This window comes from Mustela nivalis (genome assembly GCF_964662115.1).
Source record: "Mustela nivalis genome assembly, chromosome: 18".
NCBI classification, from domain to species: domain Eukaryota; kingdom Metazoa; phylum Chordata; class Mammalia; order Carnivora; family Mustelidae; genus Mustela; species Mustela nivalis.
Genome location: NC_139037.1, coordinates 50,163,070 through 50,179,495, shown reverse-complemented (window position 1 = coordinate 50,179,495; position 16,426 = coordinate 50,163,070). Strand labels below are relative to the sequence as shown.

At 54.9% G+C, this 16,426-nt stretch overlaps 2 protein-coding genes across 6 annotated transcripts; both read right to left on the bottom strand.

Annotated features, from left to right (window-relative positions):
- Positions 1-187: 187 nt before the first annotated feature.
- LOC309852710 (leukocyte immunoglobulin-like receptor subfamily A member 6) lies at positions 188-16,036 on the bottom strand. 5 transcript variants are annotated; one of them, XM_082709834.1, is made up of 13 exons: positions 15,908-16,036; positions 15,718-15,753; positions 15,249-15,536; positions 14,806-15,108; positions 14,285-14,581; positions 13,765-14,067; positions 3,337-3,402; positions 2,363-2,479; positions 1,985-2,027; positions 1,874-1,911; positions 1,581-1,633; positions 662-826; positions 188-586 (listed from the first exon to the last, which is right to left on the bottom strand). In XM_082709834.1, exons 1-13 carry the CDS (start codon positions 16,023-16,025, stop codon positions 521-523), a joined length of 1,893 nt encoding a protein of 630 aa, XP_082565960.1. In that variant the 5' UTR covers positions 16,026-16,036; the 3' UTR covers positions 188-520. The 5 variants fall into 5 exon arrangements, with proteins under 5 accessions (XP_082565960.1, XP_082565961.1, XP_082565962.1 ...); XM_082709835.1 differs by lacking the exons at positions 188-586; positions 662-826; positions 1,581-1,633; ... (2 more) ...; positions 2,363-2,479; positions 3,337-3,402 and adding exons at positions 7,951-8,705; positions 12,143-12,268; positions 12,376-12,516 and having other exon boundaries at positions 15,908-16,033; XM_082709836.1 differs by lacking the exons at positions 188-586; positions 662-826; positions 1,581-1,633; ... (2 more) ...; positions 2,363-2,479; positions 3,337-3,402 and adding exons at positions 7,951-8,705; positions 12,376-12,516 and having other exon boundaries at positions 15,908-16,031.
- On the bottom strand, positions 3,338-5,978 carry LOC309852724 (leukocyte immunoglobulin-like receptor subfamily A member 5). The gene is made up of 7 exons (XM_082709889.1): positions 5,850-5,978; positions 5,659-5,694; positions 5,190-5,477; positions 4,749-5,051; positions 4,228-4,524; positions 3,708-4,010; positions 3,338-3,402 (listed from the first exon to the last, which is right to left on the bottom strand). The coding sequence occupies exons 1-4, from the start codon at positions 5,881-5,883 to the stop codon at positions 4,822-4,824; spliced, it is 588 nt and encodes a 195-aa protein (XP_082566015.1). The 5' UTR covers positions 5,884-5,978; the 3' UTR covers positions 3,338-3,402; positions 3,708-4,010; positions 4,228-4,524; positions 4,749-4,821.
- Positions 16,037-16,426: the final 390 nt, after the last annotated feature.

The following is a 16,426-nucleotide window of genomic DNA, read 5'->3' as shown; positions in this document are numbered from 1 at the left end:
TTATTTGTGAGAGAGAGAGAGTGAGAGCGAGCACAGGCAGACAGAGTGGAAGGCAGAGTCAGAGGGAGAAGCAGGCTCCCTGCGGAGTAAGGAGCCCGATATGGGACTCGATCCCAGGACGCTGGGATCATGACCTGAGCCGAAGGCAGCTGCTTAACCAACTGAGCCACCCAGGCGTCCCTCTTGTTTCCTTTTTGATTTTCTCATTTCTTTCATGGGTAACTGGGAAGTCGGTTTGATTTCCAAAGTGTAGGGTTATTACAATCTTTGATGGCAGAATTGGTGACTCCCAGAGGGTCCCAGGAGTTCTTACTGGTCCATGTGAGGAGTCCAGGCTGGCTAGGGTCATTAGGTGGCACCCACTGTGGGCAGCTCCTGTGCCTTCCAGGGTCCTTGTGGTCCCCCTCTCTGGAGTGTGAGGTCTGGGTCCCTCCGGGGCTAGTGGATGGTCAGAGCAGCATACACACTGGGCTCTGCTGGGGGGGTCCCCTGATTGGGAAGGAGCGGATGCCCATGTCTTCTATCTGAGAGCCAAGGGGTCCAGCTGGGCGTAGGTCACATCCTGGGGGGCGTCAGATGCAACAACCTGCAGTGGGGAAGAGAGGGGAGGCTTGTGATTGAGGAAGGGGATGCCTGGGAACTCAGAGAAGAAGGGACCCACCTGACAGTCCATCTGTCTGTCTTCCTCTGCTTGTCTGTCCTCTGAGTCCAACAGTCCCTCCGACATGGGGGAAGGAGAAGTGGCCAGTCCATACCCGAGTCTTGATCTTGACCGGCTCACCTGGACGTACGTTGTTCCCTGGGGGTCTTCATCTTGTGTCTTCTGCTGCAGACAGAGAGTGAAGCGGAGGTTTGTCTTTTTGATTCCCCTTGACCACCTCAGACAATTTTCCTCATGGTTGCCAGAGCGATGCTTCAAACTTTCCTGCCCATTAGGTCACTTTCCTGGTGAACTCCCCAGGGGCTTCCTGAGCCTTGGAGCATGTGATTCTTACTCTGGCTCTGATTCTATTCCGGACAGTGTTTCTTGCTCATTTGGTTGCAGCTGCATGGGCCATGCTCCTGATAAAGCATGTTGCTGCCTCAGGACCTTTGCACCTGCTATCCTGTGCCCTGGTTTTATCTTCCTTGGCCGCACGTTGCCCTCGAGGATGCTGCCCACTTCCATGCATATTGTCCACCACCCACAAAGTGAACTCATGGAGGGTGGTCAGATTGGCTCACAGCTATGCTGGTAGCACTAGGTGGGACCTGGCAAATGCTGCGCTCCCTGTATCATTTGCTGGGTGAATGAATGAAGGGACTTAGTGACCAGTGGGAGAATCACTTCTTCATGCACTCTCTTGAGACGTGAGTATGGACCCCAATAACCAGAAGTCAGACAGTGGTTGGGGAGCCAGACAAGGGGAGCACAAAGGAGGCCCCACAAGGTCACAGTGGGCTGATCCTGGGTACCCAAGAGCGTGAGGGCCTCTGAGGGACACTACTGAGACTGGGTGGTGTGAGGACATGGAAGTGTCCACTGGATTCAGTTTGGCACCATGAAGACCTTGGGATCTGCTTGAGAGTGGGGGTCTCACCCGATGGTCCAGCTCCACCCCCTCCTCAGGCTGAATGTCTTGCATGGCAACATCTGCTGGGACAGAAAAGGGTGTGTCTCTTGGCAAGGTCCCCTGAGCCCTCCTCTCAGGGCTGCAGACCCCACCCTGCTCCCAGATAGGGAGCTCTGGGCTGCAGACCCCACCCTGCTCCCAGATAGGGTGTCTGCCGTCCCGGAAATTCAGCAGTGGGCTGAGGGGCATGTGGGAATTCAGTCCTCTCCCCGGACCCGGGCCCTCCCAGCCCACCCCCAGCGCGGCCCCCTTCATCTCACAGAGGCTCTCCTCCTGGGCGGCAGGGGCTGGGCTGGAGCTGGGGAGGAGACAGGGTGTTAGGGGGCAGAGGCAGGTGGGTGGGAGTCTGGGGGACTACAGGCAGGAGTTACCTGTCGTGCAGGCCTCTGTCCTTGGGCTCTGGGTCTGCAGCCCCTGCAGGATGTTGGGAATCAGTGTCCCTCTGGTCTGGGAGGGTATGACCCCCACCCCCAACCATGTGATTCTAGGGAAAGGCGCCCTTCACACATACTGTCTGTGTGTTTCTCCATCTCCCCAGTTTGAATGGAGGGAAGTATCTTCAACTGGCTCGTGGGGGCCGACCTGGGGGTTTCTTTCTAGATTCTCTGAGTTGAGATTCTGCACAGGTGTCCTTCTATGCTGGCCTTTCCCACCACTCTGGTTTCCCTCTGGCCGCTGCTCTGAGCCCACCCTCTCGGCCCACGGGGCAGCCACCACCCCTGCAGCCCTTCACCCCCTCCTCTTCTCACCTGGCTTTCTGCATCTGACCTGATGCCGGTGTCGGACCAGGAGGAAGACGAGGAGGCCAAGCAGCAGGACGAAGGCCACCGAGGCCCCAGTGAGGGTGTACAGGTACCAGTGGGGACCTTGTGTATGAGCCACACCATGAATGAGCCAGTGATGCCATCTACCTGAGCACCTACTGTGTGCCAGGCACCTGCTGGGCTCTGTGCACTCAGCTCTGACCCCGTCAATGATCACCCAGCAGACGACTGCTGCTCCTCCCGCCCACTCCACAGACAGAAAGCTGAGGCACAGAGAGGTCATTCACATGTCTCAGGTCACCCAGCCTGGAGGCAGCAGAGCTGAGACTAGAACCAGGGCTGTGGGTTCCCTGAGTTCTCCTCATGCTGTCCCCTGTGCAGACACCAGCTTGGGGCTCTGGGCTCCTCATCTGGGGCCCGGCCTGTCCCAGCATCTTCTTCTGGAGCTGAGGGTCCTTCCAGATTCCCCTTATTACCTGAATGCCCCCAGCCATTGTCCTCCCTCCCCTCCGCTTACAATGTCACTGTCATTGCTGCAAAGGGACAGAATTCCCCATAGGACATGACCTTGGGGGCTTCCCCATAAGCCCTTCTCTCCCAGGATCAGAGTCATGGTCTATGGGAAATCTCTGTTCACGACTCTCTCCTTTACAGTTGGGGAGACTTGCCAGTGCCTCCGGAGGACCCTGAACGGAGGGACAGCTCAGAACTCGTTCCCCATGGACCCACCAACCAAGACAGACAGAGATCCTTACTCACCCTCAGAGCCTCTGGGGTCAGTAAGGGTGAGGTGCCGGGCCTCCTGTGTTCTGCACTGCACCTGGGGGCACCTCACCCTCCCTCTGCCATGACCACCAGCCCCCTTCCACCAGCCTCAGAGCTCCTGGAGCCCCATCGTCCCCCTGGCATCTCTGAGAGCCTAGAAGAAAAGTCCCTGAAGAGCAGCTCTTGTGACTCACCATCTGCCGAGCCTGGCCCTGTGGTCCAGGGGCCTGTGGTCGGGGGGCCGGGGTCCGTAGAGGGTCCTGAGGAAAAGACAGGAGTGTGGAGGGGCTGGAGCTTCCCCTGAGACCCTGTCTCTGCTCTCACTCTTCCTCCTCATGTGCCCTGTGACCCCCAAAGCTCCTCCTCTCCCAGGAGAATCCTGGGGCTGGGGCGGGGGACGGGCAAGCTTGGGAGGACCCTGTTTCTCTCCTGCACTGTGAGGGGTGGACCCTCTGCGGACACTCCCTTGGAACCCCTCACTTCCATCCTAGACCAGACCCCTCCTGGTCCCAGGGCCCTGAAGAAAATATTGGGACACAGAGGGGACAAGGTCAGGGACCCTCACCTGAGACCAGGAGCTCCAGAGGCTCACTGGGCTGTGACAACAGGTAGGGGGAGGTGCTGGCGGAGCCATAGCACCTGTAGGACCCCCCATGGGCTGAGGTCACAGGACTCATGTGGAATTCAGCCTGGTGCTGCCCAGCTCGGTACTGTGATCTAAGATGCAGCGGGGGATCGGCTGCCCCCTCCTTGGATAGAAGGAAAGTGTGCACAGAGCTCCGTGATTGACACAGCAGGGTCACATTCTCTCCTGGGGCCACCATGGGTCCAGGCTGCACTGAGAGGGAGGGTGTGTAGGAGAGCTGTCCTAGGGAGAGGAAGGGCAGGTGAGGGACTGTCCAGCCCTTGATCTGAACTGCGTCTGTCTGTGTCCTCCGAGTCTGTCCCTTCCTATCCCATATCTCTCTCTGTCTCTCTCCCTCCCTGGTGACCCCACACCCCTGGTCCCGGCCACCACCACCTGGGGCTCGCCTGGCAGGACCTGTGCAGAGTCTGGAGTCCTGACAGACGCTGTGAGATCTCACCTGCCAACAGGATGTCCAGGGGGTCACTAGGGGCCGACCATTCAGAGGAGAGGTTGTATCCACCGTAGCACTTGTACCGGCCCCCATGGGAGGGTCTCACCCGGCCCAGGTAGAAGGTTGCCCCCGAGAGCCCAGGCTGGGTCTGCCGGCTAAGCCGCCGTGGAAGGTCAGGTGCCCGCTCCTTGGACAGAGCGAATTTGTCGTAGCCGACATCAGAGCGACACTGGATGGTCAGCCTCTGTCCAGAGGTCACGACAGTGTCCTGCTGGGTCAGGAGGGAGGGCTTCCCCGACACACCTGGGAGAGACCAGCCGTGGATGGCAGGGGCTGCTTCTCCCCAAACCTCCCTTCTCCCGTCCTGATCCCCAGGTCTCACCGTCCATCACGGTCAGTGACGCTGACCTGCGAGTCCCCGTGGTCCCCTCACCCACCCTCTCATTGGGGCTCCCCTGGGAGCAGAGTCCGCGTTAACCTGTCTGGTGCCTCAAAACACAGATGGGGCAACAGTCAGACTTTCTCACCTGAGACCAGCAGCTCCAGGGGGTCACTGGGGACCGACCACACCTGGGGGGTGTTGCTGTAATAGCCGTAGCATTAGAACGTCCAGCTGAGGCTGGGGGTCACGGGGCCCACAGGGAACAGGGCCTGGGTTCCCCCATGGGGGGCTGGCTGGGAGCCCAGGGTCCAGGAGGGCTGGCGCTCTCCTTCCTTCATCAGGATGAACCTCTGGAATCCCATCCGTGAGGCACACTGGAGGGTCACATTCCCTCCTGGGGTCACGACAGGGCTGGGCAGAGCTGAGAGGCTGGGTTTGCCCTGGGATCCTAGGAGAGGAGGTGGGGGTGTGAAATGAGACTCAGACCCCCCCACATTATCCCCAGGCCGGGCTGTGAGAGGGAGACCCCTGAACCCCCCCTTCCTGAGGGCAGAGCCTGGGGCTGGGACCCTGAGTGGGCTCGCACCTGTCACCACCACCAGCTCCAGGGGGTCACTGGGCTCTGACCAGCCAGTGGGACTGAGATAGTCACAGCGGTATCTTCCTGCATATATGTCTGCCATGTGTGTGATGGGGAATTTGACCTTGTCTTTGGATTCCAGTGGCTTCTGTCTGTCCCAGGTCTCTAACTCTCCCTCTTTATGCAGGCGGTACTCCTGGGCCTCCAAGCTCCCCTGACACCAGATGGTCACAGATGTCCCCCAAGGCATCACAGAGCCTGGCTCAGCCCAGACAGTGGGTCTGGGGAGGGTCCCTGGAAGGAAACAGAGGCTGGGACACAGACCTTCCCCACCCCCAGATCCCAGCTCAGCCCCAAGCCCCCAAACATTGCCCTCGGTCAGCCCAGAACATCTGTTCTCCATCCCCTGCTGCCTGGTGGGTGACCCCTCTCCCCAGTGAGGACATGGGACTGGGATCCCTGGGATCAGCCTCACCTGTCTGGGCTTGGGTCTTGGAGCCCAGACTCAGCCCTGGAAGAGAGTTCCTGTGAGAGGTTTGCCCCGAATCCTAGCAGATCCCCTCCTCCCGTGAGCTTCCTGAGCCTGGGATCTCTGACAGACCAGGGCCTGTGTGTGGGGTGGGTTCCTCCCAGACTAGAGTGTCCCCTCTCCTCCTCAGATCTCACCAAGACAGAGCAGGGTTGTGAGGGTGGGGGCCATGGCGTCTCCTCTCTCTGGTTCCGGCTGTGCAGATGGAGGGTTGACTGTGACTGCAGGACAGACAGACACACCGGGTGTGGCCACGGGGAGGCCAGTCTTGCTTGTCACAGGGTTGTCACGTCATCAGTCCCAGAGGAAGAGGAACGCCCCTCCTCAGGCCCAGTCTGTTTTTGGTGTCCATGATGGTGCAGCGGGTGGACCTCGAGGCTTCCTGAGATGCCCCATCTGGGTGAGGAGACCAGGGCAGGTCCTTCCCTCCCAGAGCCTCCTCCATGGGTCTCCTTCATCCCCAGCACACCCCTGGGTCCTCACCATGGATGGGTCCCCAGACCCAGAGCTGCTGCAGGGGACATGGGTTTCTGCTGTGCTGGGGAGCTCATGTCAGCACAGACACTCATGTGACATCTCTGAATGGCTCAGGTCAAGGTCATGGTGACAATGAGCCCAGAGGAGAGATACGGGCACATGGGGAATGGAACACTACCCCGCTCATGGCCCCGGAGTGTGGGCTCTCTTTATGACACTGCCTCCAAGGACTTCTCTGTTTTGCTCGAACACTGTCCACCTCTGGCCTTGCTGGGAACATCCCAGACCATCCGTCCTGGCTCCTTGGTGCCCCTTGTTCCTGGGGCTGAGCTGACCTCCTCACCCTGCGGTCTGTGTGTGAGCATCAGGGGACGTGTATTTGGGCTAGAGCTCTGATTTTGCAGGAAAGCGGATCTTCACCGAACTATTCTTGGACTGTCCACTGCCAGCCTGACCTTGGGCGGCGTGTCCTTGCTCTGCTCCTCAGTTCCCATCTGCTGATGTCGTCCTGAACTGCACCCCCCCGAGTGAGTGTGGGGATTGGGTGTCGGGGTCATGGGAGGGATGGGGAGCTGTGAGTTTCTAGACCAGGTAAGACGAGCATGGGCTGGGGGTCCCTCATGGTGATGGGGTCCCGGGTCCAGACTCTGCATCCAGGTGGCTGGTTCGTGTGCCCGCTGGAGACCTTGTCTGCTCTGAATACCGGATTGCTGCCCACAGCACATCTGAACTATGCAGACACAGAGACATGCAGGTAAAGGGGAAATGAACTTCTCCAGAAGCAATTGGAACCCCAGCAGAGGCAGAGACCTAAGCTGAGTCCCTGCTGCTGCCTGGGACCGCGGAGGGCTGGAAGGGATGATTTTTGCACCCGTGTGGATGCAGAGGGGTCCCCAGGGTCCTCTCAGTGGGGAAGGCATGGGGATCCTGGAGGTCAGGCTGCATCCTCAGGAGAGACAGGAAGGGCTTTGGGGGTGGATCCCTCAACACACAGAGGGAGCCTCTGCCCCTAGGACTGTGATCATACCCTCCGGGGGTGGGGGATGTTTCCCAGCATCCCACTATAGAAAGAGAATGGGAGAGAAGGCATTTTCAGAAATTCACGTTTTTAGGTAGTGGACTATTTTCAGCCTGTGAACGGTTGCCAAGTGTTGTAGTTCACTTCACTTAGAACAGGAATCCAGGGGGCGCCTGGGCTGCTCGGTGCCTTCAAGTCTCTGACTCTTGATTTTGGTTTAGGTCATGATCTCAAGGTCATTGGATTGAGCTCTGGGTCCAGGCTGAGGTCAAGCTCTGTTTTCTGCCCAGAGTATGTTTGTCCCTGTCCCTCAGCGCCTGCCCTCACTTTCTCTCTCATTTAAATAATAAATAAAATCTTTAAAAAAATTAAGATTAGGAACCCAGATGTGGACAGGAGCCCAGGCGTGAACAGGAGGCCAGGATGGAGAAGGTACGGCATGAAGGAAAAATGGCAGACACATAAGCACTGGAAAATATTGGAGACAGACACAGCCGCACACACAAGCATCCCCACATGCGCACGCACGCGCGTGCGTACACACACACACACACACACACACACACACGTGTGCACTTTGGGGTCTCCGGTGAGGTGTGTCCCCTGCAGGATCACATTCACTCGTGAAGATGGTGTATCCATGACTCCCACCTGGGTGCACAGTGCAATTACATGGCTCCTTGATGTTGCCCATGATGGGTGTGTATATGCCAAAGAAATGGGCAAATGTTATGAATCACAACTTAAAATAAACAAACATTTATTCCTTGCACCTCACACATCCCTGAGCTCACTCAAACTGATGGTGTCTCTGGAAGATTCCACCAGGTGTCACCGCACGAGGACAGAAGAGCTCTGTGAGTCTAGAGAGGGTTCAGGGAATGGTTTTGGAGTCATCTGTTCCAAAGCAGGCCTGATTTTCACTAACTTATTTACTTATGAAAACAGAGTCTGTGTTTTGGGCTGAAGGAATGGAGGACAATAGTGGACATCAGGGAAGGTGGAAATGGAAAGTGAAGATAAATGTATCCCCTGAAGGTGGACCAGAGCTGCCGCTGTAAGAAGGTATGAACCAGCCCTGCTGTGTGGGATGAACCCTCAAGTCACAGGGATGAGGAAAGACGGGGCAGTCAAGGATGTCCAGCAATGCAGGAGGGAAAGCACCACAGGTCACGGGGGACAAGTCCTGGGCAAGAAGCAGCACAGACATGTCCTGCACCTGAACCAGGCTCCCCCTCGATGTTGTCAGCAGACAGATCAGCGAGGGTGAACTGCAGGCTTTCCTCCAGATCCCTCTGGGCACCTGGGATGCATGCCCACAGCTCTGCCACATGGAATGGTGGCTTTGTTCCCCTTCATGTTTAGCTCCTGGCTGTGTCTGGTGTCCTTCTCTTGCTGTGCTGAGCCTCTAGCAGCAGAATCCCGAGGACCACCAGGATCAAGGCAGCCACGCCCATGCAGGCCAGATTCTCCACCGTGTAATCTCTGGGGTCCAAGCCTAGGAATGAGGACAGAGAGGTTGCAGAGGTCAGAGAAGACCCACATCCCCCATATCCTGCATGTCCACGCAGGGGACCTGCCTCCCCTGGACAGGACACCCCTCTCCACAGCAGTCCCATCACTTAGAATTTCTCCTAGTCTCCACTGCTGGGGTCTGACTTGTTTTGGGGTGGGCTCATGGTGCCAGCTGCTTCTGCAGGTAAGATGGAAGCTGATGGAAGGAGTTGGAGACCCCCGTCTAGCCTGTCCTCAGCTTGTCACTATGGATAGTTCCTGAACTAGCCCTTCTCTGCACTACAGGGCTTTCCTCTGCTCTCCTCACTGGATTCCTTAAGCCTCCTTGTTCTCTTTAATTTCAGACTTTGCTCCTGAGTCACTCGGGATAGATTTGGTTGTGCCCCACCAGATCAGGGTTGCAGAGAAAAATGGCCTCCCAGCACAGAAATCATCATGTCCTTGCATGTTTTCTGCTCAGTATGGTCTGTCTGTTCCTCAACAGGAGGGTGGTCGATCTGTGGCATGTGGAGACAGGATGGGGACAGGAGAGTCTGGACTCAGGCTTTGGGGAACTAGAGGCAGGTCAGGGACATGTGCCCAGAAGAAGGAGTCTCCATCATCATCTCGCTATTTGGGGACAAACTCTAGAAATCTGGTGAGATTTGAAGTTGGGATAGATAATCATTTTGTTTGTTGAAAAGACAACCTCTGTTCCCACTAAATCACAGACCAGACCTGAGGAAGTGAATACATGTGGATTTCATATACAAAATCATTGACATCTCTTAACCCAGTTTTCATATGAAAAGCAAGAAAGTAAAAAAAAAAAAAAAGGAAAAACAAAATATGAACCAATTCTTATTATAAAGATTCATCCAAATAGTCTAAGTAATATTACCTTATTGAATTCAGAAAATACCAGTGAACAGTAAATGTTATGTGGTTGGGTTAACCCCCAAATGTCTGAAACCAGGAAGCCTTTCTAAAGAGCCTTGTATTGTTAAAATCAAGGAAAAAGCATAGCTGTTCAGCAGACAGACATCTTTCAGGAAAATAATGCATTAAAAAATCTTTTAAAGATTTTATTTATTTACTTAACACACAGAGAGAGAGAGAGATCATAAGTAGGCAGGGAGGCAGGCAGAGAGAGAGAGAGTGGGGGAAGCAGTCTCCCTGCTGAGCAGAGAGCCCAATGCAGGTCTCGATCCAGGACCCTGAGATCATGACCTGAGCCGAAGGCAGAGGCTTAACCCACTGAGTCACCCAGGTGCCCCCCAAGAATGCATTTTTAATAAGATCCTAATGAAGCAGGAAAATGAGTTGAAATAGATAGGTCAACAGTGCTTTTGATATAAAAATAGATTTTTTAATATAATTTTTTATTTTTTATACAAAAATAGATTTTTAATGAGCTTGCTTTTAAAGTCAGTTTTGGGTATAAATCAAGTTGTTTCCGTGACGTGAATCTTGTGGCTATTTTCTCTGTCCTTTGAAGCGAGAAACATAGCTGTGCATTTTAGACATGAGACAGTGAAATTTCCACGTGTTTGTGGTTATGATCATTTTCGGCAGCATATTGAACAGTGGTTGAAAGGGAGAGAGCACAGTGAGTTCACAGGATATAAAAATACACCCAAACTCACACTTCTCTTAGGCTTGCTCAGCAATTACTCAGACAGCTGACGTACGTGGTGTTAGAGTGGGTGAGATGTTCCTATAACAGACTATGAAGTGACACTACTTAAAGGAATGAAGTTCAAAGACTTTGAAGTTCATGAATGTGACAAATCACTGAATGTTATACATGGAAAAATAACAAAGTGAGACTCATCGAAAATGTGCTAAGACTCGGTAGCACCAATAGAAGAGTTAGTAAAGGATCTGTACTCAAGGGACTACAGAACACTCATGAAAGAAATTGAAGAAGACACAAACAGATGGAAGACTATTCCATGCTCATGGATCAGAAGAATAAACATTGTTAAAATATCTCTACTGCCCAGAGCAATCTATACTTTCAGTGCCATCCCAAACAAAATACCACCAGCATTTTTCAAAGTGCTGGAACAAACAATCCTAAAATTTGTATCAAGCAGAAAAGACCCCAAATCGCTAAGGAAATGTTGAAAAAGAAAAACAAAGCTGGGGTTATCATGTTGCCTGACTTCCAGCTTTATTATGAAGCTGTGATTACCAAGACAGCATGGTACAGGCACAAAAACAGACACACAGACCAGTGGAATAGAGTAGAACCCAGATATGGACCCTCAACTCTATGGCCAACTTATCTTCGACAAAGCAGGGGAAAATATCCAGTGGAAAAAAGACAGTCTCTTCAATAAATGGTGCTGGGAAAACTGGACAGCTGTGTAGAGAAGGATGAAACTTGACCATTCTCTGATACCATACACAAAGATAAACTCAAAATGGATAAAAGACCTCAATGTGAGGCAGCAATCTATCAAAATCCTAGAAGAGAACATAGGCAGTAACCTCTCCGACACTGGCCACAGCAACTTCTTTCAAGACATGTCTAAAAAGGCAAGGGAAACAAAAGCAAAAATGAACTTTTGGGACTTCATCAGGATGTAAAGTTTCTGCACAGCAAAGGAAACAGTCAACAAAACAATGAGGCAACCCACGGAATGGGAGAAGATATTTGCAAATGACACTACAAACAAAGGACTGATATCCAAGATCTGTAAAGAACTCCTCAAACTCAACACCCAAAAAAACCAGATAATCATGTCAAAAAATGGGCAGAAGACATGAACGGACACTTCTCCAAATAAGACAAACGGCTAACAGACAAATGAAAAAATGTTCATCATCACTAGCCATCAGGGAAATTCAAATCAAAACCACATTGCGATACCACCTCACACCAGTAAGAATGGCCAAAATTAACAAGACAGGAAACACCAAGTGTTGGAGAGGATGTGGAGAAAGGGGGACACTCTTACACTGTTGGTGGGAATGCAAGCTGGTGCAGCCATTCTGGAAAACAGTGTGGAGATTCCTTAAGAAATTAAAAGTAAGGCTACCCTATGACCCTGCAGTTGCACTACTGGGTATTGACCCCAAAGGTACAGATGTAGTAAAAAGAAGGGCCATCTGTACCCCAATGTTCATAGCAGCAATGTCCATGATAGTCAAACTGTGGAAAGAGCCAAGATGCCCTTCAATGGATGAATGGATAAGGAAGATGTGGTCCTTAAACACTATGGAGTATTATGCCACCCTCAGAAAGGATGAATACCCAACTTTTGTAGCAACATGGATGGGACTGGAAGAGATTATGCTGAGTGAAATAAGTCAAGCAGAGAAAAGTCAATTATCATATGGTTTCACTTATTTGTGGAGCATAAGGAATAACATGGAGGACATTGGGAATTGGAGAGGAGAAGGGAGTTGGGGGAAATCGGAGGGGAGACGAACCATGAGAGACTGTGGACTCTGAGGGTTTCAGAGCGGAGGGGCAGGGGGTTGGGAGAGCCTGGTGGTGAGTATTAAGGATGACACGGATTGCATGGAGCACTGGGTGTGGTGCATAAACAATGAATTCTGGAACACGGAAAAATAAAATATAACTTTAAAAATTAAATTAAAAAATTAAATTTAAATTTAAAAGATTTTTTAAATTAAAAAATAAATAATAATAATAAAAAGACCTGGGAGTTCCAGAGCTTGTTTCCCACAAGGACTGTGTGAATCCAGTCTAACCCCAATGCATACAGGAGAAAGAGGACTGGTTTCTGAGTCTGGCGTCCTTGTCACCTGAGTTCCCTTTGCCATCATCTGCAGGTGCTGCTCTAGAAGGTATGAGAAGCAGACACAGGGACACTGGACCAGCGACCACACACAACACAGAGTGGACACCAATGTACATGGACATGGGGTGCAGCCTCCCTGGGGACTCCCGTGAGCCAGACTCCACCCTCCTGGCTCTCAGGTGTGCACCGAGGGGCATGGAGGCCCCCAGGTGAGCACGGGGGTGGGGGCAGCAGAGCGGTGCCCGAAGGTGGGGAGGCTTCTGTCCAGGAGAGCGTACCGGGGGGCTGACAACACCATCAGATTCTGCTATGGAGGGACAGGAGGTGAGTGGGAGGCGCTGTTCACTCACCAATGTCCTCGCTCACCGCCCACGCAGCCCCTACTCCTTACTCTGCTGAGACTGCAGGATGGGGGACCCCGGGTGCACACTGTGGATCTTCCCAACCTTTCAAGGGCAGGATCCTCCTCTGTGGAGCCCCTGCAATCCCCACATGTGTTACTACGTCAGGCTTTCCAGAGACTTGTGTCCTGAGCTGAGCACAAGGTCAGGGCCGCTCACCTGAGACCAGGACTCCAGGGGATCACTGGGCTGTGACAACACATGGGGGAGTAGCATGTGCCAGCCAGTGCCACCAGAGAACTCTGAACTGAGAGGCAGCTCAGAACCCGCTCCCCATGGACCCACCCACCAAGGCAGACAGAGACCCTCACTCACCCTCAGAGCCTCTGGGGTCAGTAAGGGTGAGGTACCGGGCTGCACCTCCCCCAGTGGGCCCCTCCCCCTCCCTCTGCCATGACCACCCCAGCCCCCTTCACCAGCCTCAGAGCTCCTGGAGCCCCATTGTCTGCCTGGCATCTCTGAGAGTCTAGAAGAAAAGTCCCTGGAGAGCAGCCCTTGTGACTCACAGTCTACTGAGCCTGGCCCTGTGGTCGGGGGGGGGGGGCCGTGGTCAGGGGGCCAGGGTCTATAGAGGGTCCTGGGGAAAAGACAGGAGTGTGGAGGGGCTGGAGCTTCCCCTGAGACCCTGTCTCTGCTCTCACTCTTCCTCCTCAAGTGCCCTGTGACCCCCAAAGCTCCTCCTCTCCCAGGAGAATCCTGGGGCTGGGGTGACAGACAGGCAAGTGTGGGAGGACCTGTTTCCCTCCTACACCATGCATGAAGGGTAGACCCCTCTGCTGACAATCCCTTGGAACCCCCCACTTCCATCCTAGACCAGACCCCTCCTGGTCCCAGGGCCCAGAAGAAAATGTTGGGACACAGAGGGGACAAGGTCAGGGACCCTCACCTGAGACCAGGAGCTCCAGAGGATCACTGGGCTGTGACAACAGGTAGGGGGAGGTGCTGGTGGAGCCATAGCACCTGTAGGACCCCCCATGGGCTGAGGTCACAGGACTCATGTGGAATTCAGCCTGGTGCTGCCCAGCTCGGTACTGTGATCTAAGACGCAGCGGGGGATCGGCTGCCCCCTCCTTGGACAGAAGGAAAGTGTGCACAGAGCTCCGTGATTGACACAGCAGGGTCACATTCTCTCCTGGGGCCACCATGGGTCCAGGCTGCACTGAGAGGGAGGGTGTGTAGGAGAGCTGTCCTAGGGAGAGGAAGGGCAGGTGAGGGACTGTCCAGCCCTTGATCTGAACTGCGTCTGTCTGTGTCCTCCGAGTCTGTCCCTTCCTATCCCCTATCTCTCTCTGTCTCCCTCCCTCCCTGGTGACCCCACACCCCTGGTCCCGGCCACCACCACCTGGGGCTCGCCTGGCAGGACCTGTGCAGAGTCTGGAGTCCTGACAGACGCTGTGAGACCTCACCTGCCAACAGGATGTCCAGGGGGTCACTAGGGGCCGACCATTCAGAGGAGAGGTTGTATCCACCGTAGCACTTGTACCGGCCCCCATGGGAGGGTCTCACCCGGCCCAGGTAGAAGGTTGCCCCCGAGAGCCCAGGCTGGGTCTGCCGGCTAAGCCGCCGTGGAAGGTCAGGTGCCCCCTCCTTGGACAGAGCGAATTTGTCGTAGCCGACATCAGAGTGACACTGGAAGGTCAGCCTCTGTCCAGAGGTCACGACAGTGTCCTGCTGGGTCAGGAGGGAGGGCTTCCCCGACACACCTGGGAGAGACCAGCCGTGGATGGCAGGGGCTGCTTCTCCCCAAACCTCCCTTCTCCCGTCCTGATCCCCAGGTCTCACCGTCCATCACGGTCAGTGACGCTGACCTGCGAGTCCCCGTGGTCCCCTCACCCACCCTCTCATTGGGGCTCCCCTGGGAGCAGAGTCCGCGTTAACCTGTCTGGTGCCTCAAAACACAGATGGGGCAACAGTCAGACTTTCTCACCTGAGACCAGCAGCTCCAGGGGGTCACTGGGGACCGACCACACCTGGGGGGTGTTGCTGTAATAGCCGTAGCATCGGAACGTCCAGCTGAGGCTGGGGGTCACGGGGCCCACAGGGAACAGGGCCTGGGTCCCCCCATGGGGAGCTGGCTGGGAGCCCAGGGTCCAGGAGGGCTGGCGCTCTCCTTCCTTCATCAGGATGAACCTGTGGAATCCCATCCGTGAGGCACACTGGAGGGTCACATTCCCTCCTGAGGTCACGACAGGGCTGGGCAGAGCTGAGAGGCTGGGTTTGCTCTGGGATCCTAGGAGAGGAGGAGGGGGTGGTGTGAAATGAGGCTCAGATTCCCCACATTATCCCCAGGCTGGGCTGTGAGAGGGAGACCCCTGAACCCCCCCTTCCTGAGGGCAGAGCCTGGGGCTGGGACCCTGAGTGGGCTCGCACCTGTCACCACCACCAGCTCCAGGGGGTCACTGGGCTCTGACCAGCCAGTGGGACTGAGATAGTCACAGCGGTATCTTCCTGCATATATGTCTGCCATGTGTGTGATGGGGAATTTGACCTTGTCTTTGGATTCCAGTGGCTTCTGTCTGTCCCAGGTCTCTAACTCTCCCTCTTTATGTAGGCGGTACTCCTGGACTTCCAGGCCCCCCTGACACCAGATGGTCACAGATGTCCCCCAAGGCATCACAGAGCCTGGCTCAGCCCAGACAGTGGGTTTGGGGAGGGTCCCTGGAAGGAAACAGAGGCTGGGACACAGACCTTTCACACCTCCAGGTCCTAGCTCTGCCCCAAACCCCTAGACGTCCCCCTCGGTCAGCCCAGAACATCTGTTCTCCATTCCCTGCTGCCTGGTGGGTGGCCCCTGTCTCCAGTGAGGAGGTGGGACTGGGACCCCTGGGATCAGACTCACCTGTCTGGACTTGGATCCTGGAGCCCAGACTCAGCCCTGGAAGAGTGTCCCTGTGAGAGGTTTGCCCCAAATCCTAGAAGATCCTCTCCTCCTGTGAGCCTCCTCAGCCAGGGTCTCCGACAGACCAGGGCCTGTCTGTGGGGTGGGTCCCTCCCAGACTAGAGTGTCCCCTCTCCTCCTCAGATCTCACCGAGACAGAGCAGAGCTGTGAGGGTGGGGGTCATGGCGTCTCCTCTCTTTGGTTCCGGCTGTGCAGATGGAGGGTCGACTGTGACCGCGGGACAGACAGACACAAAGGGTGTGGCCATGCGGTGGCCAGTTCTGCCTGTCATGGTGTTGTCACGTGAGCAGCCCCACAGGAAGGGGAACAGTCAGTCCCTCCCCTGAGCCCTGCTTTGGTGTCCATGACGGTGCGTCTGGTGGACTTCCTAAGGCTTCCTATGATATCTCATCCAGGTGAGGAGACCAGGGCAGGTCCTTCCCTCCCAAAGCCTCCCCATGGGGTCTCCTTTTCCCCAGCACACCCCTGGGCCCTCACCATGGATGGGTCCCCAGACCCAGAGCTGCTGCAGGGGACATGGGTTCCTGCTGTGCTGGGGAGCTCATGTCAGCACAGACACTCATGTGACATCTATGAATGGCTCAGGTCAAGGTCATGGTGACAATGAGCCCAGAAGAGATATACGGGCACATGGGGAATGGAACACTA